A 24,180-nucleotide genomic window follows, 5' to 3' on the forward strand; every position below is an offset into this window, starting at 1 on the left:
CTAAACTCCGGGAATGATGTATTTCTGTGATAAAGACCAAACTCAGAGACAGTGGAATATTTATGGATAAATGCGAGTCAGATACGCTTTTACTTCACATGGATTTTACATGAATGGCTTGGATTAATCGAGCTGTCGGTCATTTAACAGCTCCAGCTAAATAAAGGTTAGCAGCTAACGTTAGCATTTTTTCACTGTAACCGTTTATATTTAGGTCGTTTATTCATGAGAAAAACAAACGCACGACTGAAACAGCTTGATTTACTTCAGTCGTGTTGTTTAGTTCAAAGACCTGTCACTGTCAGGCTCTTCTCTGACTCTCGCAATGCATTGTGGTCTATATTGACCCATTTAGTGACGCTCACTACTTTTCGAGATGCATTGTGGGAAATTTTGAGTGCCCTACTTCTTTCTCTCTGGACATTCGGACACCCCTACAAAATGGCGTGAGCACTATATAGTCACTACTAGCTGAGACCCGGCCTTTGGCCGGGCCTCGCTAGTTTGCACATTGGATATTCTGAGATTATGAGTTATTACAAAGAAATGTCCAACCGGTCACACAGTTCAGCTGTAGACCAGTGGTTCCCAACCCATTCCAAAAACTATGGCCACTACAAATGTTTAAAATAATTAGGCTAATGCAAAAAATAATTGCAAAGAAACTGCAATTTAAGTGTTTGATGCACCCGTACTCCTTTCTTATAAACTACAACGACAATATGTTCGCTAAAAGGGAATAGAATTCAAGAGACAGTGGAATAAGTATGGATAAATATTAGGGGTTCAGCTCTAACGGGTCGGTTCACGGTGCAGGACCCGTGGTTTGGTGCATCACGGTAGTGTACAATGTAAAAAAAAAGAAGTTGGTTTTGAAATGAAATAGCCTAATGATCGTTGTTAGACAGTATTCATAACCTTACAATAAAATTGGCAATGCGTTCAAAGCTGCTTTAGAATAAAATGTACCTCTGGGCGCACAATACGTGAAAGCAAATGACACACATCGCCCGGTGTCCATGCGCGCGCGCACACATACGCGCGCGCACACGCACGCACACGCACGCACGCGCACACGCACGCACACACCGCCCTGTTTTGATGCACGCGCGCACACATACACGCACCGACGCACACACAAACGCGCGCACACATACACATCGCCCTGTTTGGATGCGCGCACACGCACGGCAGTCAGATGTCGTGCACTCGCGTTGTTGTGACGGCGGGTTGTCCTCGGACAGCAGCACCGCGGTCCATATGGACCCGTGGTCAATGCCCGCGGGCGGCGGGAGCGCAACGTGGGGGCCGGCAGCGGATGTAGCCCCCAGCACCAACCACGCACAAACTCACTACTGTCGCCAGGCTTCCTGGTGTTCCCAAACGGTCTCCCATCCCAGTCCTAACCAGGCCCTTCCCTGCTTAGCTTCGGAGGAACGGTCTCCCATCCCAGTCCTAACCAGGCCCGTCCCTGCTTAGCTTCAAAGTCGGTATGGGAAATAAACATGGCGGCGCCCAGGCGGCGGCCATTGAAATAGCGTTTTCTATAATAGATATAGGGAATAGTGTGGACATTTTCTCCAGTTCCTCCGTTCCTCACCTGTCCTGCAGCTCAGTAGCGCCCTCTGCTGCCTCTCTGGTTGTAGTACTGGTTGCTGTATCCTCTCCCTCTGTACTGGCTGCGCCCTCTGCTCCTGTATCCGGCCCCTCCCCTCCTCTGACCTCTGTACGGGACGCGCTGCTCCTCGGGCTCCTCCCACTCCTCCGTCCCGGCGCTGACGGACGACAGCTCGGGCGCCTGCAGGAACGCGGCGCCGTAGGGGGCGGCGGCGTGACTGGCCGGCACGAAGGCGGGCGCGTTGGGGTTGGCCGGGCGGTGGTACGAGGGCGAGGACTTGTGGTGGGACATGTAGAAGGGCGGGGCGTTGGAGGAGTCGGAGGAGTGGGCGGGGCTGTAGAGCGCGGGCGAGGCCGAGCCGCTGGAGGACTTGGGCACGTTGATCACCTGGGAAGAAGAAGGTTTAGAAACAGGAAATAAACTTCACAGGCGACGGCAGGAAACAAAGAAGAGCTTCACTCGCTCCAGGTTTGTTTCCGTCTTCTCCAGTTTGGCTTTACCCAAATCTAAAAAGTGTCAAAATAGCAACGAAAACGAGGATAAACACAGAACAAAAAGGGGAAAAAGAGTGATATCAACGGGCTGGAAAAACAACAATAAATCAACAAAAAAGTACCAAAAAATAACAGGCAAAAGGTGATAAAAAAGCAACAAACGACAAAAACATGACAAAAAAAACTCTTCAAAAATGTGACAAAAAACGCAGCAACAACTGAAGAAGCTGCAGTTACACGTATGACCTGAGGTGGCAGTAGTGAGTATAAAATGGCAAACTTGCATCTAGTCTCTTTAAGAGGTCACTCTGCTCTGTGTCAGACACAGGCCCCGCCCACTCCTTCTGTTTAGGCTCGGGATGGGAATCTTAGGCCACTGTCCGATCCGATACGCATCTCGATACACCGGCCACGATTCGATTCATTTAAGACACACTTGGTCATACCAGAGCTGCGATGCGATTCGAATCATCACCATGACCACGATGCATCTGGATCCACACATCTGTAACCACCACCAGCCCGATACGATTCCATTTAGGCCGATTATCACGATGCATCTCCATGTTTCGTGATCCACACTTTGCTTGATGCATTGATTCAACAGAACCAGCTCAAATAAATTAAGATTTGACGCCTATTCACAATTATTGAGGCCATTAATTGATATAAGACAACTTAAAAGTTAACTACATTTTTTTTTTTATGTAGACTGCATATTTAAACTTTTTTTGGTTTTGTATCCTATATATTCTATGGGTTTATCCACCTTAAGATTGTTTGTTCTTTAGCTTTTTTCAACAATTTTGGGGGGACAATTATTATTAATCCATGATCAGTATTGTTAAATTAAAAAGGCGATTGTGTGCATTATTTCCACATTAATAGCGCACACAGAAAAGCTCACATGGTTATGCTAGTTAATGGGCGGGGCTCCCTCTGCCTCAGCGCAGTCACACATGTACTTCCACCTGGCTCAGACGCAGTAAAGTGGATTTCTGGACTCTTTCTGGACTCTTTACGCTTCTAAGTGGACGTAATGACTTGGGCAAACTAAGATGGCTGATCATGGCGATGTTTGGAATATTTATCAGCGTTTGTTCCTGCAACTTTTCATGGCGTTCTGCACACGGGACGTCCTTCATTCAACACAGCGCAGAGGCCAAACCCGACTCCACACCGCGGATGTGTTTCTGAACATCTGCCGCTCTCAGCCTGGAGTTTACTGGTAAGACACACGCGCTCCTCGTGGGAGGCGCATCATGTGCGATGAGGCGCGCAGTGGCCCGAGGGGCTTTACATCCGTAACGTATCTAGATTAAACCGATATGAGCGCGTAAAATCCGATGCATCTTATGTTTATGCTCTGAACTGCATCGATCTGTGGCTTCTCTGCCGATGCACTTGCATCTCTCGTGCGCAAATCGGTGTAACGATTCAAATCGGTTTTTCGTCTCATCCCTAGTTTAGGCTGATCTAAGTCAGAGATGGGTGAACTTAACCAATTAGTTTGATCAAATAAAATTCTATAAATCAGTGCCGTTTGTCCCAGCACTTATTAGAACGAGCATTAAGCAAAATGTAGGGTTAGAAGCAGAACCGGTTTGTTGCCATAATCAGAGAACAGCTTCACAAAGTCTAGTTTTTAGGAGGTTGATGATATGGTCTTCACTCGCTTTTCCCCACAAATATTCGAGTTTACAACATACTACAGGAGGACAAAATAAATTCCATTTCACTCTATAATCAGGTATTGCTACTTCAAGGATTTTGACAGTTTTACATTTTTGAAATTCCCCACATTTCCAAGCTAAAGTTCCCAATTCCTGCAATTTTATTAGGAATTTTCTGCCACTTTGGGCAATGGAACGGATACCAGAGATGCAGAGGAACGATGGAAAATATCATTATGCACTTTTGTAAAACCTGCTTTAAACCATACTTTGTGATTTGAATAAAGCTTTGGTGAAAAAGTCAAGGCGATGTCACCGTTTGTAAAGAGCGATCTGAAAGACGAGTATTCAACAGTACAAAAATGAGAGCCGGACGTGGTCAAAGGGAGAAGGCGTTCGGTCCACGTGGAGTTCAGTGTCATTTGAAAACCTCTTTATCTTATTTGTGCAGCGGTGACTCACTATAGGTTTGTCCAGAGGAGGATCCACCAGCAGCATCATGTTCTCCCCGACGTCTGGGTTTGAGTGACCTGCACACAGAAGATCATGTTAATGTTACATGTTTTATTAAGAAGCAAGTCAAATATAATATCATTTTAAAACATTTCTTATTTATTAAACATGTGTATCAACGGACTTGGATATTTAAGAGCAAATTTGTGTAAAATGGACAGAGTGTGTTTTGGAAACGTCGTCACTGAGACTGTTCTGGATTTATGCTGCAGGAAATTGAAACAGTCTCATCGTGTTTAGTCCTGACTCTGGGAACCACCAGGAGGCCCCTACCTGAGGTTCTCAAGGCCCGAGATGGTTCATACGGCTGTAACATGTCAGAGATGGACTTTGCTTGTGAATAAGTCTCTTCATGGTTTCGCACCAGAGCTTTTTTAAAGGGGGGTATTATTTCAATCACATAGCACCAGTCTATATCACACTACAATGATGACCAAACCTTCTGTTGGTCTGTAAATGCAGTAAATTAAAGGTCCTATATCATGCAAAATCGACTTTTTGGAGCTTTTAGCCATGTTGTTATGCTATTTCCTTATCTGTGACTGTCACTGATGGATGTTTGGTGAACCTTCGCCAGAACCAAAGTAGATTAACTTTTATAACCAACGCGAGTCCCACAATGTAAACAGCGATGGACCAGAGCGATGAGTCAATCCAAACGTGTATTAGCATGTTAGCATGTGTGTTAGCCATTTAAGAAGCTGTGTTGCAGATGTCAACTCTGTATAACTGCATCGTGAAGTAACTTCACTTATTGTTGTTTATTTATATTACGGTAAAGTTGTATGTGCGGAGAGAGGGGGCGGAGTTAACTGAATCGAAGCGTTGTGTCTTCCAGGTTCGAAAAATACCTCCAGAAAACACTTATATTTATCACAAAAATGAGTGCTCCATAGTGGTAGAGGTACAATATATCATATAAATGCCTATACTTAACTTTGGAATGGCTAAAATAGCATGATATAGTCCCTTTAAAATAACTGCCTTGTATGAAATTGCTCTCTCAAAATGGCTGTAGTGAATGTCCGACACGCCCCCTCCACACGCTGTCTGTGGCATCAGTGGGGAGGGGGTTCTGCTGAGGAGCAGTGGTCGGTTACTCGGCTGGTGACGAAAGCTCGGTGGCGTCTCCAGGAGGTGGGGGCGTTCCTAGGAGGACTCAGGCAAACCTATCCCTAAAATGGCCGCCATCAGAGTTTTTACAGATTACTCAAAAATACGTGAATGTGCCAAGGCAACACTTCTGGCATGTTTTTAATGAGGGAATGACATAATAACATGATGTAAAGCTGGAAAAAGTCAATTTTGCATAATACCCCCTTTAAAGTCTATTCCCTGAGCGACAGGAAGCCGGTGTAGAGACCAGAGCACTGGACTAATGTGGTCGTATTTCCTGGTTCTTATCAGGACTTGAGCAGCAGCATTTTGGATGTACTGCAGCAGTCTCTCCAAGTCTGGTTTAGACACTATGTTTCTTAAATGAAAATAGGCCCCTGATGTAATGGATGTGACTGTTAAAATTCAGGTCTGAGTCCAGGATTACCCCTAGATTTATAACTTGATTTTCATGTTCTAGTAAAAGAGCTTCAAGATGACCTGTATTTACGTGGAGTATATGGAGTATATATCTAGGCCCATGTGCACCCACAGAGATCTGAGTATCATCTGCGTAATTGTGATAGGACACGTCGTTACTGGATATTAATTGACCTAATGGAAGCATATACAACAATAGGGGCCCCAGAACCGACCCCTGGGGAACCCCACAGGTCCGAGACACAGCTACTAATCTCCACACAGTATGTCCCGTCTTGAAGATGGGACAAAATGAACTCCACGTACCAAAGGTGACTCCAGGCAGCATCTGCATCTGTCCCCCGTTCACGTTCCCCGTGTTGGCCGAAGCGGACCCCTCCAGCGCGGCGGGGAGCCTGGCCGCCCTCAGCCCCGGCGCCGTGTCCCCGTTGGCGGGCTGCTGCTGGTGGTGGTAGTACGCTTGGTTGTACTGGTAGTTAACGCCGTACGCCTGACTCGGCTGCCACTGCAGGTGCTGCGGGTAGGACTGCGGGTAGGGGGCGTCGCTGGCGGGCGGCTGCGAGGGGCGGGACGGGCTGTACGCGCTGGGAGGGGGCTGCGGATTGGGGAGCGCGCCGTCGAACGCGGTAGGAGGGATTTGTTGCGGCGTTGAACGAGTGTATGAGGTGGGCGGGGCTTCTGAGTTGGCGTTGGCCGCATTATAGGCAGTGGGAGGGGTCTGTGTGTTGTGGGGTGGGTTGTACGCAGAGGGAGGCGGGGCATGAGCGTTGTGGTCAGGGCTGTACATAGAATGAGGAGGGGCTTGAGTGTTGTGGGCGGAGCTGTACACTGAGTGAGGAGGGGCTTGAGTGTTGTGGGCGGGGCTGTACACTGAGTGAGGAGGGGCTTGATTGTTGTGGGCGGGGCTGTACGCAGAGTGAGGAGGGGCTTGAGTGTTGTGGGCGGGGCTGTACGCAGAGTGAGGAGGGGCTTGAGTGTTGTGGGCGGGGCTGTACACGGAGAGGGGAGGGGCTTGAGTGTTGTGGGCGGGGCTGTACACGGAGTGGGGAGGGGTTTCCGTGTTGTGGGGTGGGTTGTACGCCGAGATAGGAGGGGCTTGTGTGTTGGGGGGTGGGTTTTGGGCAGTGGGCGGGGCTTGTTGGGTCGAGTGAGCGGGGTTAAATGCATTTGGAGGCGCCTGGTCGTGGAGATTGGCTTCTTGGTAGGGAGTTGCGGGGTGGCACGGGTCAGGGTGGGCAGGGGGACTGGGCTGGGGCGGGTTGAAGGGCGGAAAGGCGGGCGCGGCGGCCGGGTGGTGGTAGACGGGGGACGGGGAGCGAGACCGGGCTCGGGGCTGCAAGGAGTGGGCCTGCTGCAGGGGCAGGAGGTAGATGAGGGGAGCGTGCATCGGCAAAGAGTACGACTGAGGATGGAGGAAACACACAATTAAACAAATGTGGAGAATTTGGTTAATTAAGGCGAGACACTGCAGGTGAATGGGGGGAAAAAAGGACAATTACTGACAAATGAAAAGAAACAGGTTTAACCCCTTAACTCCCACCTGAACCGAGCACATTTTCTCCAGTTTGGCTTTACCCCAGTCCAAAAGCTTCTGGAAAAAAGCTGTGAGAAAGCCATAAAACTGAGACGAAAACAATTATGGAAATGTGACAAAAAAGTGACGAAAAATTGATGAAAAAGTGGCAAATATGTCACAAGAAATGGACAAAAAAATTACAAAAATGTGACCAAAAAAAAGATAAAAATTTGACAAAAATTTGACACAAAAATTACAAAAAATTGACCAAAAAAAAAAAGACAATGTGAGGAAAAAAGGACAAAACAATGACAAAAAAGTTCCAAAAATATCTGATAACGTGAGGAGAAAGATCCTCTTGGTTCAGGCGGGAGTTAAGAGGTTAAATGTATGGTTTTATTTTATTGATATAGAGATGTATTAAAATTTTGCCCCGATTTTGGGTTTCAAAATTCAATAAATCGGGCTAGATAACATTTTCACCTCCCGTGTCTCACCGTAACATGCTTTTGATTATGTAGTAAGTATATTGCTCTAAACACAGTAAAAATAGTGAAGAGAATAATGTTGGTTATTAACCTTCACTCCCAGGTTGAAGAAGAATCTTAAAATGTTCATATCTGAAAAAGACAATCCACGTTAATGCCATAAAAGGACTTCAACAACCAGATTTCATTCAGTTTTCATTCGTCGTCATCAGTTTTCTCACCTCGCGGCAGGTCGTCTCCTGATTGGCTGGTGGACATGGGTGGGACGGGGGCCACCTGTCCCTTGTCCCCCAGAGGAAACCCCGGGTAGAGCAGGTCCTGGTAGTAGAGGGACAGCTGCTGGTGCAGGGGGAACGGGTACTGGAGCTGCTGCGGCGCAGGCTGCTCTGGAGACGGCGGAACAGGGAGGTCCGGGCTGGGGTTAGGGGCCGAGTTCAGGTACTCCATGTGGGGTTGGGAGGGGGGCGGGGGACTGGGGAGCGCGGCTGGGACAGGGGACTCGTTTTGGGGGAGGGATGGTGGGTGAAAGGAGGTCGGGGCGGCTGCAGAGAGGAAGGGGATTTGAGACGGGGGAAAGTGGACTGGTTCGGTTTGAGGGAGAGGCTGGACTTGGGGAGCAATGGGGCAGACTGAAGGAGGGGCAGTCTGGGGCTGTGGGACAGGGGCCTGGACTGGGTCTTGGATTTTGTTTGGGACCAGGTTTTGCAGGAGCAGATCAGATGCCGATGCTTGGAACTCGGAGACGTCGCTGTGAGGCGCTGGAGCAGACGACAAATTACCTTTAAAACAAGAGTGCACATTTCAGTGTTTAAATATTAATAATACTGCAGTAATCCTACATCATTTCAATAACATTAACACTGAAGAATGACAAAAATAAGGCAAAAGTGAAGAAGAGTGTGAGTAAACGACATCTAATCTACTGAAAAGTGATGGACAAAGTGGCTTCAGCTGTAGCATTTAGCACAGGCCAAGTGAAGCCTGTAACGCTAACATAGCAATTTGCCTATTTTACCCCCTTTCTATATGTAGAATATGGCAAAAATATAAAATCAAACAAAATAGGACAACACACAAGCTTGTTAGGAAGAAATGGAAGACAATAATGATATAAAGGAGCAAACAACCCGAGTTTCTGAGGGGCATTAAAAAGCATTAAGTGAATTATGCAAAAATGAAGACCTCAAAAGTCATTAAAAGTATTAACCTCTTAACTCCCGCCTGAACCGAGAGCATTTTCTCCAGTTCAGCTTTACCCAAATCCTGTAGGCCAGTGGAACGCCTCATTTGAAAGCTAAGATCTACAAAACTAAATTGATCTTTTTCCTCACATCATCAGATTTTTTTTCATCACTTTTTTTGTTGGGCAGTCATCTCATTTTTGTCAAATTTTCGTGACTTTTTTGTCACTTTTTCGGTTCATTTTTTTGTTGCTTTTTCGGCATTTTTTTTTCTAAATTTTTCGTCAAATTTTTTGCTCACTTTTTTGTCAATTTTTTATCCATTTCTGTCATTTATTGTACATTTTTTGTAAAAAAATGTGTCACCTTTTTCGTTAACTTTTCTGATTTTTTTGTCCATTTTTTGGTCACTTTTTCGTCAAATTTTTATCAATTTCTGTCATTTTTTTGTACATTTTTTATCACTTTTTCCAGAAGCTTTTGGATTGGGGTAAAGCTGGAGAAAATGTGCTCAGTTCAGGTGGGAGTTAAGAGGTTGAATTGGGTCCAAACTGGCAAAAACTCAATTCCAACTCAATGGCATTGCTCAACTATTTTTACTGCAGATATTTGTCCGAAAGAAAAAAAAAATTCGTCAAAATCTGGGGTTGGCAAGGTCAGAACCAGGGACCATATCCGGCCCTCCAGCGAAGAACCTCACCGAGATGATTTGGAGAAATATAATTTCACAAATCAAATACCTGCAAAGAGTATTCTAAATAGGAAAATACTGTCAATTCTGTTTAAGTTTTCATGCTAAACACCTCATTAGGTATCAATATAATATTTGTAGAAAGTAGTACTTTACGTTGGGCTGTAGTTCCACCTTCCATCAGGGAAACTTGCCAAACCATGGTCTAAAATTGTGCTGCAGTTTTGACTGAAATCTTGTGTCCAATAATTTCCCCTCATTCCTCTTTGAATATTTAGAAATTCTATGAAATTAAATAGGCCAAGAATTTTTATTTTTTTTGCATTTGCCGCATTGAAAATACAGAATTTAGGCAATAAAATAAAAGCGTTACATTTGACATAACTCAATGCTGCCATGCTGTGACATCATCTGCATACCCCTAATGAAATTACCCGGTCCACTTCCTTTCTTACCTCCAGTTGCCTTCAGTACAGCGGAAACGTAATCTGTTTACTAAACTACTAAACTAATCGCCACACAGAAAGATCCCTCTGAAGCGGTGTCTTACTTGTTGCGCTCGGCGTCTGCACCGGAGCCTCGGCCACCACGGGGGGATTGTGGGTAACGGCCGACCCGGGAGGACTCGGCGTGACCCGACCCATGAGGCTCTGCGCGGCGGCGGGCGACGGGGCGATGGGCGCGATGAAGGTGGGAGGAGACGAGGCTTTGGGGAACGAGGACAGGGCGGGCACCGAGGAGGCGGCAGGGAGCGCGGGCCTCCCCAACGAGGGCACCGTCCCGGACTGAGGGGGGACGGGGAGGACGGGGCCGGCGGCAGAGGCGTAGGAGACGCCGCTCGGTTTAGGGACTGGGGCATCAGAGGCGGGCGGGGACACAGAGGAGGGAGGAGGAGCTGGGACAGAGGGGGAAGGAAGAGGAGAAGTGGAGCCGTTTTCTTCAACCGGACTCCTCTGAAATCAAAACAGAGCTTTATTACAACCAGTTTTATTAATGAGCACCACATGATACAATACAGAGCTGCACAATTATTTCCAAATCTAAACCCCAATTTCAATGTTCTCTTAAACTGATTTGCAAAAACTTGCTGTAGTTTGGGCAGGACAAAAGTCTTACTACTATGTGTAACAAATACCTTCACAACCTTAACATTTAGAAAACATTTATTACCCGTGTGTTTTTCTGCAAGCGTTTCTTCTCGCTTCCTCTCTTCTTCCCTGCTTCACTCTGGACTCCGGCCTGAGTCTGAAAATAAAACATTATCAACTCAATATAGTAAAAAGTTCTCTTGGAAAAAATTCAAAGCCCAGAAATTGGAGTCGGGCCTTGGTTTGTGCAGAGATGAGCGCAGAGCAGGGAGCTGGACTTCAGGGATAACAACAGAGGAGGAGAGTTCCTCTAAATGTGAATCAAAGGACACACATTTTCTCCACTTTAAATGGAGTTGTAAATCCAAGCACTCAGAACTGACTAATACAGACCTGTTGGGGAAAACCCGTCAGCCTGAACCACTTTCTTTTTAAGTGTAAAAAGACATCGACGAGGAAAAAACTGAGGAAAAACAAGCGTCCACCTTGATTTAACGAACTGTCCTGACCTGAACCTCCTGAACGACCAGGTTTTTCCATTAATGTATTTCCTCTTCACATTGTGAAAGAGTGGATCAGGGAACATGAGATGAATCGGCCTCCACAGAGTCTAGATCTTAACCCCTCATTGAGATTCTTTGGGATGTGCAGGAGAAGGCTTTGCGGAGTGGTCACACTCTCCCATCATCAACACAAGATCTTGGTGAGAAATGAATAGACGTCGACTGATATGGGTTTTTCTACGGCCGATGCTGATTTTCGAGGATTTCTATTCGCCAAATGTCTGGTCTATAATCCTGTGAAAACAAATACTTGACCTATCCAGCAATGGCCGACTTTATTTTATTACTTTAGGTGAATCTACATAGTTTCTGTCCCAGCTTGCGTGAAGTTGCTGTTAGCGTTAGCATGCTTCCATGGAGGTTAACCTCTTAACTCCCGCCTGAACCAAGAGGATCTTTTTCCTCACGTCATCAGATTTTTTTGTTGGGTATTCAACTCATTTTTGTAACTTTTTTGTATTTTTTTGTGTGTCATTTTTTGTGTCATTTTTGTGATTTTTTCGTCCATTTTTTGTCAATTTTTGTCATTTTTTAGTCACATTTTTGTCATTTTTGTCACATTTTTGTCATTTTTTGGGTAATTTTTTGGTCAATTTCTTGTGACATTTTTGCCACTTTTTCATCATTGTTTTCGTCTCAGTTTTGTTGCTATTTTCACTGCTTTTTTCCAGAAGCTTTTGGACTGGGGGTAAAGCCAAACTGGAGAAAATGTGCTCGGTTCAGGGGTTAAATCTAACTCAGCAATAGCCGATATTGTAAAATCCCCAGATATCGATCCAATATATCGGGTGACCTGTAGAAATAAATGCAACACTGGATCTTCTGGCATCGCAGGTTTAATAAAACAACGCCACAGTGAAGGGAGCTGTAATCAAAGCTAAAGGTGGTCCAACCAAATATTAGAGTGTGTGACCTTTTCCTCCTCAATAAAACTGTACATGAACAGATGAATAATGTAGACCTACGAAAGATGCTAAAAACATAATTTCTCTCTCACTCCGAGTGCGGGGAAGCTCCTGTCGTCTGGGAACCGCAGCTCGACTAAAGCGGCGGTCCTCTCCTCTTCTACTCTGGCCAAACGCTGCTTCTCCGTCAAACCAAACGACACAGAATCAGACTTCCTGTAAAAACACATTGCTTAGTGAAACTTTCCCTCAGAAAGCATGAGGAGTATTTTCTAAGTGGTCTCCTTACCGGCTGGAGGCCTCACGCTCGTCTGCATTGGCCTGTGGGGGCCACGAGTGCTGCTTTGAGATTCTTCCTCCAGGTGGCGCTGTGGCCTGAGGGACGCCTGAGGGAGCAGAGGTGGGTTTACCACGACCTCTGCCTCTGCCCCGGTCCTCCCACTCTGAGACAAAACAGATGCTAATATTACTTTAAGTACATTTATTAAAATCAATTTAAAACCTTAGTGACAGGTATGAAATGTAAATTATGTACGAAACCATATGTTGTTCATGTATTAGTTACAAAGAATTTTAGAGTGGATTTTGGATCATAAGTATCTGAAGAAAATTTAAAGCTGAACTAAGTAACTCCTGCCCGTAGAGGCCATAAGCGCAACTGCAGGTGTCATAGCAAGTTGCGATGTTTTTACTGCACAATGGAAATCATTTTTTTCACTGAAACTTAGCTGTAAATACTGTTTAAGTGGCGCTAGCCCGCAGTTAGCTTTGCCCGTTAGCCTGTTAGCTTCTTCTTTGCGATTCCATTAGTGTGTATTGGAGACTCAGGTCCGGTGGCAGTCAAGTTGCAATTGTGGTTTTCTGGCCAGAGACACCAGGGGGAGATGAAAGACCCTCCAATCATTCCATTAACACTTGTATTTCCCCCACAGGGCCTACGGAAAGGATTTATTAAGGTAATAAATCCTTTCCGTTACTTAGTACTGCTTTAAATTAGTCTTGTTTTTTGGGGTTCATAATTCAGTCAATCAGGCAGAAATTAGATTGATTTAGAATTAATATTGTTAACATTGTTAAGTACAAGACAGGAAAGTTTCCATTGCCACAGTTTCCAAAAGTAGCTCTTTACTTTTGTCATGATCCAATATGTATCATGATACTCAGGGGCTGATGCGATACATATTGCGATGCAGTAAACCATTACGACAAGTATATTTACCTTAAAATGAGTAAAAAGAAAAGAATCATTGTCTAAAGTTTATAAACAAAGGAACAGGCCACCGTTTTTACATACTGAGACATGTTCTTATCTGAGCTTAGACGAGTTGATGTGAACCTGTCTGGTCTTTGTAAGACCAAATATGTTGTTAGCATTTGGCCTCTCCCAGTATATTCCTATGGCTCCAAACGGGGGTGAAGTTGGAAGCGACCAAGCTCTTCCACGGACCAGACCAGACAGGAACGTATCAACTCGTCTAAGCTCAGGTAAGAACATATCTCAGTATGGAAAAGCGGGGCCTGTTCCTTTAACGGGGCTAAATGCAAGTTGGCCATTTTATACTCACTACTGCCACCTCAGGTCATACATGAAACTGCAGCTTCTATATTAAGCTTGTGCACTTTGGACCCGAAGTGACACCTTTCTGAGTGACAGTGCAGGATTTTAGAGGCAGTTGTGGTGAACAGGTTTGAGCTCATTCTGCACATTAGGACATGGCTGGAACATGTAGGGGGAAGAAAATACATATTTTTGATGCTTGGTATTGCAGCAAAAAGTATTACGATCCAATATTTTGTCCCATATTTGGATTAAAGCGTTACATACGACACGTGGATACAAAACATGTCAATATTTGTGCCTGAAAAAGCTGCACGGTGAGTTTGGTCTATTTTTGACTCTGCACTAATGAGCTGCTCTGGGACCCTGTGCCGTCTGAGTCATGATTTCAGATGAAGTAATGGGCCTTCACAACTTTCAGGGTAATTCACACGGTTTTAAAAAGAGAACACATCCCAAAAATAATCACAGGGTTCAGGAGACGGTAACTCGTGCCACGGGGTCGCAGCTTTTTGTGACGGGGACAATTTAAATGACCGTTTCAGGCTCTCGGCTCTCACCTCCGTGTCCGTTGGTGACCCGTTTCTCCCGGACCACTGTGCTCCAGCTGGTCTCATTCGGGGGGCGCAGTTTCCACAGTGGCACCTCGCTACAAAAAGAAACAGACATGAACAATAATCCCACACACTGTTATACGTAACGCTGATCGGTGACGCACATCTCTCCGATTTGCTCGCTGTAAACCGTCACCGGGCCGTTGTCGTTCGGGGAAAGCTTTTTCACGGTGGCGTTGAAGACCTGCCCACAAGCGTCGACGCGCACCTGGAAATAAAGAGAGGAGTTTTAAAACAAACACGGGCAGCTCTTGAATTGTGCCAGGACAAACAGAGGCCAAAACATCTGAGCACTTTCCAAAAATGTCAGATAAAATATTGGTTTATAGCGATTGGAAACTTGGGCTTTCATTTTCAAAATATTTAAGGTAAAGCAGAGCAATTGCTGGGTTGCAGGTTCTAGAATGTGATGATGTCATCGGACCCAGCGGGGGGCAGGAGCCAGTTTTTCCTATTAATAACATTACACTTTCACAAGTCGTAGCTAAAAAGAAAATATATGAATTTAAAAAATGATCATTAATATCAGTCACTGGGTCAAAGATCTCTCTGTACAAGACCAAAAATTTCCTCAAAAACAAAATAATTTTTCCTCTATATAACAGTATAGGCCTTTAGAATGCTGTGATGTCACCTGCAACCCAGCAATACTTCATTTATGATCTAAAAGTAAAAAAACATGATACAGCGGCCATTTTGGAGTAAAAACAAGTAACATAAGGCCCGACTGATATGGATTTTGGGGTCCGATACCGATATGAAGGGGGTGGGCTGGCCGATAGCCGATATATAGGCTGATACTTGAAGTTATTTAATTTGATGTCTGTTTTTTTAATCTTTCAAATAGCCTATACATTGGCTAAGTGGTGACGTCACAGCTCTACTTCCGGGTTCGCTGATGTGTGAGAAAATACAAAAAACTCTTTAAAACCACAATCAATATTTCTGAAACTCCACAGAGAGTTACTGAACAGACTTATTTATCAGGCCCATTAGCCAAGAATGCTGAACCTACTGCTATAAAAGTAATATTTACCAAAATTGGTACTTCCGGGATGGCGGAGATAAATGCTAACGGCATTTTTGGCTAAGGAGTCTGAGAAATAAGTAGGTTAAGTAACTCTCGGTTGAGTTTCAGAGATATTGATGGTTGTTTTAAAGTTTTCTTCTCCCATATTTGCCGGTCTGCTCGTACCCGGAAGCGGAAGTCATGACGTTACATTTAACAAACGTATAGCTAAACATTTATTGATATAGTAAAGGCTTCAATCGTAGAAATATATACAAATACATCTAACAGAGGCCAGTAAAGTTTTTTTCTAAGGTCGATGTGGACATGCACCACTGATAATTTTGGAAAATGTCTATAATCCTGTGTATGAAGCTTCTAAATGTGTCAGTGTTGAACTGTGGCAGCAGGAGGCGCTGTATATTAGTATGTAGTAGGTATTTTAGGGAAAGCTTGTTTCAAACACAAAAATCAGAAGATTCCAAAACAAAAAAGGTTTCTGTGTCTTATTGTCCCAAAATTACACACAGACATATTTTAGGAAATTGTGGAAGGTCTCATTTCTTTCCAATGCAAAAAATGGGAAGTTTTTATCATTTTTAGTTCCGGGGATATCAGCATTTTTAATCGATATTGTAAAATACCACCACCCTCCTCCCACCATCCGATTTTTCCCCGATTTTTCCAGCCTGGACTTTATTTAATGCACAACTATATAAAACTCACATATACGTAAAAGTTAAATGAAAAGGTTTGGCCACCAGAGCAAGACATTACCTCCAATAGATAATCACGTTTTTACATAAAAGCTTTTGGTTTGTACAGCTCTAATATTGAACGAATGAAGAACACAAACCTGGCAGCGGTCGCCCACACTGTACTGCATCCCAGCCGCGATGCAGAAGTCCATCTTCTGTTGAGCTGAAATTGGAAAGAGACATTAAAGGGACTATACGGAGTTTAAAAATGTTTTAAGTAAGTATTTTCCTCCCCCTACATGTTCCACCCATGTCCTAAGGTGTAGAATGAACCCAGACCTGTTCGCCACAACTGCCTCTAAAATCCTGCACTGTCATAGAAGGTGCAGTTACACGTATGACCTGAGGTGGCAGTAGTGAGTATAAAATGGGTAACTTGCCTCTAGCCCCTTTAATGAAGGAACAAAAAGTGAAGAAAAAAAAATGAAGAAATGGAAACTTAGACACTACTTAACCTCTTAACTCCCGCCTGAACCGAGAGCATTTTCTCCAGTTCAGCTTTACCCAAATCCTGTAGGCCAGTGTAACACCTCATTTGAAAGCAAAGACCTACAAAACTAAATTGATCTTTTTCCTCACATCATCAGTTTTTTTTTCATCACTTTTTTGATTTTTTTTGTCCATTTTTTGTCCATTTTTTGTCCATTTTTCGTCACTTTTTCGTCAAATTATTCACTTTTTTTTGGTCAAATTCTTATCACTTTTTCGTCCATTTTTTCTCAATTTGTCGTCAAATTTTTCTCACTTTTTTGTCAAATTTTTGTCAATTTTTTTGTCCATTTTTTGTCACTTTTTTTTCACTTTTTCGTCACTTTTTTCACATTTTCATCATTGTTTTCATCTCAGTTCTGTCGCCATTTTCACACCTTTTTTCCAGAAGCTTTTGGATTGGGGTAAAGCTGGAGAAAATGTGCTTGGTTCAGGTGGGAGTTAAGGGGTTAATACAGGCACATCGATATAAAAGTTCCTTGTAAGTGAAGTGTTTTGCTCCTGACCTTTCTTGGACTTGAGCCACAGGTCGAACTGCACATTCCGGAGCAGAGTGGGGTTCAGGGAGCGCTTCACTCGCTCAGACATGAACCGACCGCGACCACGGCCCTGAACACAACACACGAGAACCATGGATTGAAATGTCAAATACGTTTAGGGTGACAATCCTTTAAGATCTTATGTTACCTTTGACTTGACCACAGCGGCGCACGTCCCGTTCTCCTGCCTAAAGGCGACAAAATGTTCATTAACGACTTCAATACACCGTAGACTCGTTATTTGATCTGTTTTTTTCAGTAAAAGCAGTTCTGATTCTGCCCGTCACCTGTCCTCTGTGTCGGACTCGTCGCTGCTGGGACAGGGGGCCAGGCAGTCGTCGATGAGAGCGTCCGAGGGCTTCGGGGTCCGGTTACAAATCCCCAAAACTCCTCGGTCCACGTGGCACACATTGTCATACAGAATCTCGTACAGGATCGCTGAAAACACAGGAGAAATGTGTTTCAATCTTTAATTTCAGTGATGTTTCTTCATAGTAGAAATGAATAGTTTGGCTTCATCTCCCCTTCCCTCCCTCTGCTGCCCCCTATAGTGTATCTACTGTTACTGCACTGTCCCTGATTACCTTTATATGTGGCAGAACAACCTGAACAGCAGTTAATTTTGTCGACTCAACTTTTTTAGTCATTACTTCAGCCCAAGTGATGTTTTTCTTGACTATTATTAGACCAAAACTAAAACAAAAAGTAGGTAATGAAACTAAAACTATGACTAAATTCTCCAGATATTTTTCATAAAACTAAATAAGGACGAAAAAAGGGAACAAAAACATCTCAACTTCCGGTAAAACCTCTGAACCCAAACCTACATTTTTCTCCATTTCCACTTTACCCAAATCTAAAAGCTTCTGGATTGGAGTTTACAGCCTATAGGCCAGAATAACAAGGCCGTGGGAACCCAGGGTGCTGAGGGCCCTACAGCACCACCTGGTGGATCGTCTATGCATTACAGGCAATATTAAATAAATAGGAAATAAGCAAAGAAATAGCGTTTTGGGGGGCAATCTTATCTCTCAGCACCCCCTAGCCAAAATATCTTCCCACGGCCCTGCAGAGTAACATCTCATTTGAAAGCAAAGTCCTTGTCGGCACCTTTTTGCCATGTCATTTTGTGCTTTTGTCGCTCTTCTGATGCTTCTTTTGCTGCGTTTTCATCCCCATTAACGTCTCGCTTCTGTCGCTATTTATTTTTATTCCGAAAAGCGTTTAGATTTAGACACTTACTGAACAGCACTGACTCTAAAATAAAAAGGGCTTTTACTTTACTTCTTCAACAAAAAAAAAAAAAAAGAATTCTTTCCACTTCACAAGGTTTACTGTCGACTGAACACACGGGTGGAGATACTCACACTGGCAGACGGCGCTGCTTTTGACTTGGCTGATCGGGTAAACGCAGTCGTAGTGATTCCCGTTCAGAAAACACAGCCGCACCTGGATTCAAGGGATCAACGGTAGAATTCTTACAACTCATCAAATAACACGTTTTTACATTTCATTCAGACTTACCTGGTCTTTGAAGTTCTTGTCCGTGATGTTGACAGCAGGTCTACCCGGCTCCTGGAAAATCCAAAAGTCCCTCCTGAGCAAGAGAATGGGATTAGAGTATGATAAGGGCTGGGGTCCGTTAAATGTATCAGTTTGGTATCGGAAAAAAAAGGTTTAGGTTCTACTAGTATCGAAAAAGTAATAGTATCAAAAAGAAATATACATCTTTGCATTCAATGTTTTGATGGTGGTTATGTAAAAAAGGTGAAAGAGGCTGAAAAAAAAAAGAGAAAAACAAGTTGAAAAATGTGGGTAAAATTGGGGGGAATTAAAAAAAAAAGGAAAACACGGGGAATAGTTGGGGGAAAATTGGGAAGGACTAAAAAAAAGAAAAAAACAAATTGGGAAAAAAATAATACCAATATTGAAAAATTGGGAAAAACACAGACATATTGGGAAAATTGAAGGGAAAACAATTTGGGGGGGAAATATAACAAAAAAGGGAAAAAACATGGGGTAAAACTGGGAATAGTTGGGGAAAATTTGGGAAGGAATGAAAAAGAAAATCAAAACAAATTGGGAAAAAAATTATAACAATATTGAAAGTTTTCGAAAAATTTGGGAAAAACACATGGAAATATTGGGAAAATTGAAGGGAAAACAATTGGGGGGAAAATACAACAAAAATAGGAAGAAAAAAACATGGGGGAAAACTGGGAATAGTTGGGGGAAAATTGGGAAGGAATAAAAAAAAAAGACAAACAAATTGGGATAAAAACCCCACAGAAATATTTAAAATTTTGGGAAAAAACCCACAGAAATATTAGGGAAAATAATTGGGGAAAAAAAAAAAAAGGAAAACTTTTTCTTTTGGAGTTATAGGAAGTTTCTTGGTTGTTTCACCTCAAACAAATGATACAAATGCAAAATAAATTAAATGGACAGAAAAGGAATAAATTAACATTATTAATCTGTTTTCTGGTTCTAGACAACAAATATTTCCGTAAAGGGATCGAAAAAAGCATCATTCATGTATCTGTATCAACAACCAAGTATGGTCAAAGTACTGGTATTGAAAAACATTTACCAGTACCCAGCCCTATGTACAGTTTGGTGTCCCGTCTCCAGCCTCAGCGTCCTTCTACCCATATAGTCACTATTTAGTTCTGTCAGGGCGTAGTATTGTGATCAGTTGTGACTTACTTGTACATCATGGCAAGTGCGTTGATCTCCACTTCTCCGACCCATTGCTGGAAAACAAGGTGAGAGCAGTCAAATCAAAACAGTGCTAATATTTACACACTTTTGTAGCATATAAAAGGGATTTACCTGTGGATCTTGGAGTTTATACAGGTAATCCTCAAAGTCTCCTTCAATAAACTGTAAAGAGAAGTCAGCTCAGTGTTATTATAGTTTGGGGAAGTCCGCGTCTGTGTCTATTGAGTAACATTATGGTTATGGTAGATTTCTTGTGTCCAGTAGAGAAATGAGTCCCCTGCCTTTGACTAGCAACAGATTCATTAAAAGTGAACGCTTAATTAAGTATTTTATAGCTTGTAATCTCCGACGGTGTAGCATTAATAACACTCACTGAGAGTTTTGTTGCGGTTTTGATAACAAGGCAATATTTAAAAATACACTTACGGCCTCGTAGTTCTCTCTGTTTTTCCGCAAATACTCAACACACTGGGCTCGAACTTGGATGTGAAAGCTTTGGCAATGCAGCACCTACAAAAGACGGCACAATGAAAAACATACTGCAAGTTGGAGTAGGATTAAAACAGTAAAGTGGATGAATGGGTGGTGATACTGAGGAGCAAGTGTCCATTAACCTCTTAACCCCGGCCTTAACCAAGCACATTTTCTCCAGCTTTCTATCTAAAGGTTTCTCGACTGGAGGTGACAGCCTATTGGCCAGTGTGTATGTGTTTATATCATTCATTATTCTGTCTGTAAGTCACCAAATAGTTAATTATTTTTATTTGATCATGTATATTATTAATGTGAGAAGCTGCTTCAGTATCAGTTATGTGGTTTGAACAGGGATAGGCATAAATAAGCTTTGCTTCAGCCTATTCCTGTTTTGGTTGAATATACGTTTGTTAAGTGGTGACGTCACAGCTCTACTTCTGGGTTCGCAGATGTGCGAGAAACTACAAAAAACTCTTTAATACCAGAATCAATATTTCTGAAACTCAACAGTAGGGCTGCAACTAACCATTATTTTTACATTTTTTATCACATATAGCTTAAGTGGCGCTGCTTGAGGATGTGTTGCTGGAGTAAACTAAAGGGAAATGTTGTTTGGAGGCTTTATTCAGGAAATTTACAATGTACAAAACACTACAGACCCTAACTATAAAAAAAAGTAGGATTTCATCAAAAATACTAATATTTTTTATGTCATTTTTGCTCCATTTAAGTCTGTGTGAACCAGAAAACGATTAATCAATTACAAAAAATAAATAAATCGATTAGTCGTCAATTAATCGAATAGTCGCTTCAGCCCTACTCAACAGAGAGTTACTGAACAGACTTATTTATCAGGTCCATGAGCCAAAAATGCTGAACCTACTGCTATAAAAGTAACATTTACCAAAGTCGGTGCATCCGGGTTAGTGGGGAAAGAACGGTGCAGCAGCTACGCTAACCCCGGAAGTACCGACTTTAGTAAATATTACTTTTTATCAGTAGGTGCGGCATTTTTGGCTAATGAGTCTGAGAAATAAGTAGGTTCAGTAACTCTCCGTTGAGTGTCAGAAATATTGATGGTTGTTTTTTAAGTTTTTTTTCTCGCATATTTGCCGGTCTGAAGTCGTGACGTCACACTTAACAAACGTATTTGTTTTGTTATTGATACTGTTTGGAAATTGTACGTATTGTATTTAAATGCATCAACCAAAATAAACCATTCATTCATTCATTCATTCGAAAGCTAAGACCTACAAAACTCATCTAAAGGTCTTCTTAGTTTTTGTTTTCTCGTTATACTCATTTTTATATCATACTTTCATTGCTTTTTGTTGCAATTTGCCACATTTTTGTCACGTTTGTCATATTATTGTCACACTTTTGTTGCTTTTTTTAGGCCACATTTTTCTAATTTTTTGATTGCTTTTTTGTCATATTTTTGCCACATTTTCAGCACGTTTTTGTAGCATTTACATTTTGGCCAAAACGTATAAAAAAAAGTTTAAAAAAACGTGACGAAAACCCAGCGTAAAAGGACAAAAACATCACAATCATAACAAGGAAGAAGTTTAGATGAGTTCTGTAGGTCTTAGCTTTCAAATGAGAAGTCACTCTGGCCTATAGCAGTGTTTCCCAACCAGGGGTACTCGAGGACCTAGCTGGGGGTACTTGGAACTCTTTCAGATTGAAAAAAGGGGAAAATGTAACATCATTTTTTATAGGAAAAGCTATATTTTTCAGTAAAATGTGTTGCTTTGAGAGAATTTTAGGTTAATTTTGACTGCTATGATGTTTTTTTTCTTACAAATACCATTTTTAAGTAAATACTTTCTAAATAAACTGTAACACCGTTGAGGTGAGGGGTACAAGGTTGACCACTGAAAGGCCAAAGGGGTACGAAAGACAAAAAATGTTGGGAACCACTGGCCTATAGGCTGTAAACTGCAGTCAAGAAGCTTTAAGATTTGGGTTAAAGTCGACATGGAGTAAATGTGCTCGGTTAAGGCGGGGGTTAAGAGGTTTAAAGCGAGATGAATGTGATAAATTAGGCCTGGTTTCTTTGGTGCAAGGAAACAAACAGTAAGATTTTAATGCTCTTGATATCTTGCTCATCACTTTTGTCCAATAAAACTCAACACAGTAAATGAAAGCAAAACATTAAGTCCCCCTGACTGTTTAGTGCAAAGTGTAATTTCAATATTCAAGGAAATTCTTGTAATGAAAGGAATGTTATGTACTGTAAATGCACTTGAGGTGTGGTGTAGCAGTTATGGCTCACACGGGCATTTTCATAACAGTAAAACAACCGCAGGTAGCTCCCACATTCAAAGCTAGTTTTAGGTGTTTTTCCGTGTTTTACCTGCTCAGCCACGGCCCGGAACAAGCACGACCCATCCTTGGCGATCTTTTTCCTGTGCAGACCGATGGATCTGAGGTACTCGTCCATGTGTTTCTCGGCGCCCCTCTCCTCGTAACTTCGCCTGTCTCCAACGCTGTCCATGCTAACGGCTAACGGCTAAAACCTGCACTACACGCAGCAGCTTTGACAGCTAGCGGCGCAAACTTTACAAACCCTTATCTAAAAGTGCTCACGGCGCGCTTAAGCATAGTATAATATTTACATTAGCGGCTCCGTGGTGTGAGCACCGGGCAGCAGTGACACTTCTCCGTTTCGTTTCCTCGGAAGGCGCTGGCTGGTCGCGGGGACTGACTCTGAAAGTGAAACTACAAACTTTAGCACTTAGCATTCATGCTAATAGCAACAGTCGAGGCCGTGCCCACTTTGCAACGGACAACGTCATCAAGTTGTGTTTGTTATTTTTTATTTTTTTTTAACAAGAAAATATTTAACGTTAACGGAAATATGCAAGCAGGCGTAAAAAGTACTTTAATCATTTTTTATTACATTTATAATAAAAGTAGAAAAAAAAAGTGTTTTAAAGGAACAGGCCACCGTTTTTCCGTACTGAGATATGTTCTTGCCTGAGCTTAGATGAGTTGATACGTACCTGTCTGTGTGCGTGCCCTCAGTCACACAAAACGACCAAAGATGTTGTTAGCATTTGGCCTCTCTCAATGTATTCCTATGGCCCCAAACGTGAAGTTAGAAGCGTCCACGCTCTTCCACAGGCACACATGAAGACCTGACAGGTGTGTTTCAACTCATCTAAGCTCAGGTAAGAACATGTGTCAGTATGGAGCGGTGGCCTGTTCCTTTAGCCTCTTAACCCCCGCCTTAACCGAACACATTTTCTCCAATTCGGCTTTACCCAAATCTAGTAGCCTCTTGAAAAAATGTTCAAAATCACAATAAAAGTTAGACGAAGACGAGGATGAAAATGCAGCGAAATAGTGACAGAAAAGTGATGGAAAAAGTGAGGAAAATGACATAAATGTGTGAGGAAAACACAAGACACAACAAAAACAGTTATCAGTGTTTTAAAAGTAAATGTATGCCCATGCTTACAAATGCTAAAGCTAATGTAAGAGTCCACATAAAAGCCAATTTCATTTGAAATGAGTTGCTAATGTCAGGTGGTGCAACCAGACAGTCAAGTGGTGCAACTGCAAAATATGTCAATTTACCATTTAAAAATTGTAGAGATGCACTGATCCAATACTGGTATAAGTAATCAGAGTCAATACTAGAAAAACAAAAAAACAGATATTGGTTTAAAATATCTGATACTGAACTGATAACTGTTTTGGGCTGACACAGAGCACTCGGTCCCTGGTCCTCTGGTTTTATTGCT

General features: G+C 42.8%; 1 protein-coding gene across 1 annotated transcript; it reads right to left on the bottom strand.

The window, feature by feature from the left end:
• Positions 1–1,792: 1,792 nt before the first annotated feature.
• On the bottom strand, positions 1,793–23,171 carry otud4 (OTU deubiquitinase 4; the record flags this gene model as incomplete). Its single annotated transcript, XM_079580578.1, has 21 exons — positions 22,788–23,171; positions 20,381–20,464; positions 20,066–20,116; positions 19,940–19,986; positions 18,758–18,830; positions 18,601–18,682; positions 17,521–17,671; positions 17,382–17,421; positions 17,201–17,303; positions 16,304–16,368; positions 14,543–14,646; positions 14,385–14,473; positions 12,556–12,709; positions 12,359–12,482; positions 10,881–10,955; positions 10,261–10,663; positions 8,060–8,617; positions 7,930–7,970; positions 6,141–7,236; positions 4,248–4,315; positions 1,793–2,005 (listed from the first exon to the last, which is right to left on the bottom strand). Coding segments are annotated over exons 1-21 (3,762 nt in total), but the record flags the coding sequence as incomplete, so codon positions are not given.
• Between the last annotated feature and the right edge of the window lie 1,009 nt (positions 23,172–24,180).

The sequence above is a fragment of the Gobius niger genome (assembly GCF_951799975.1).
Source record: "Gobius niger genome assembly, chromosome: 21".
Lineage (NCBI taxonomy): Eukaryota > Metazoa > Chordata > Actinopteri > Gobiiformes > Gobiidae > Gobius > Gobius niger.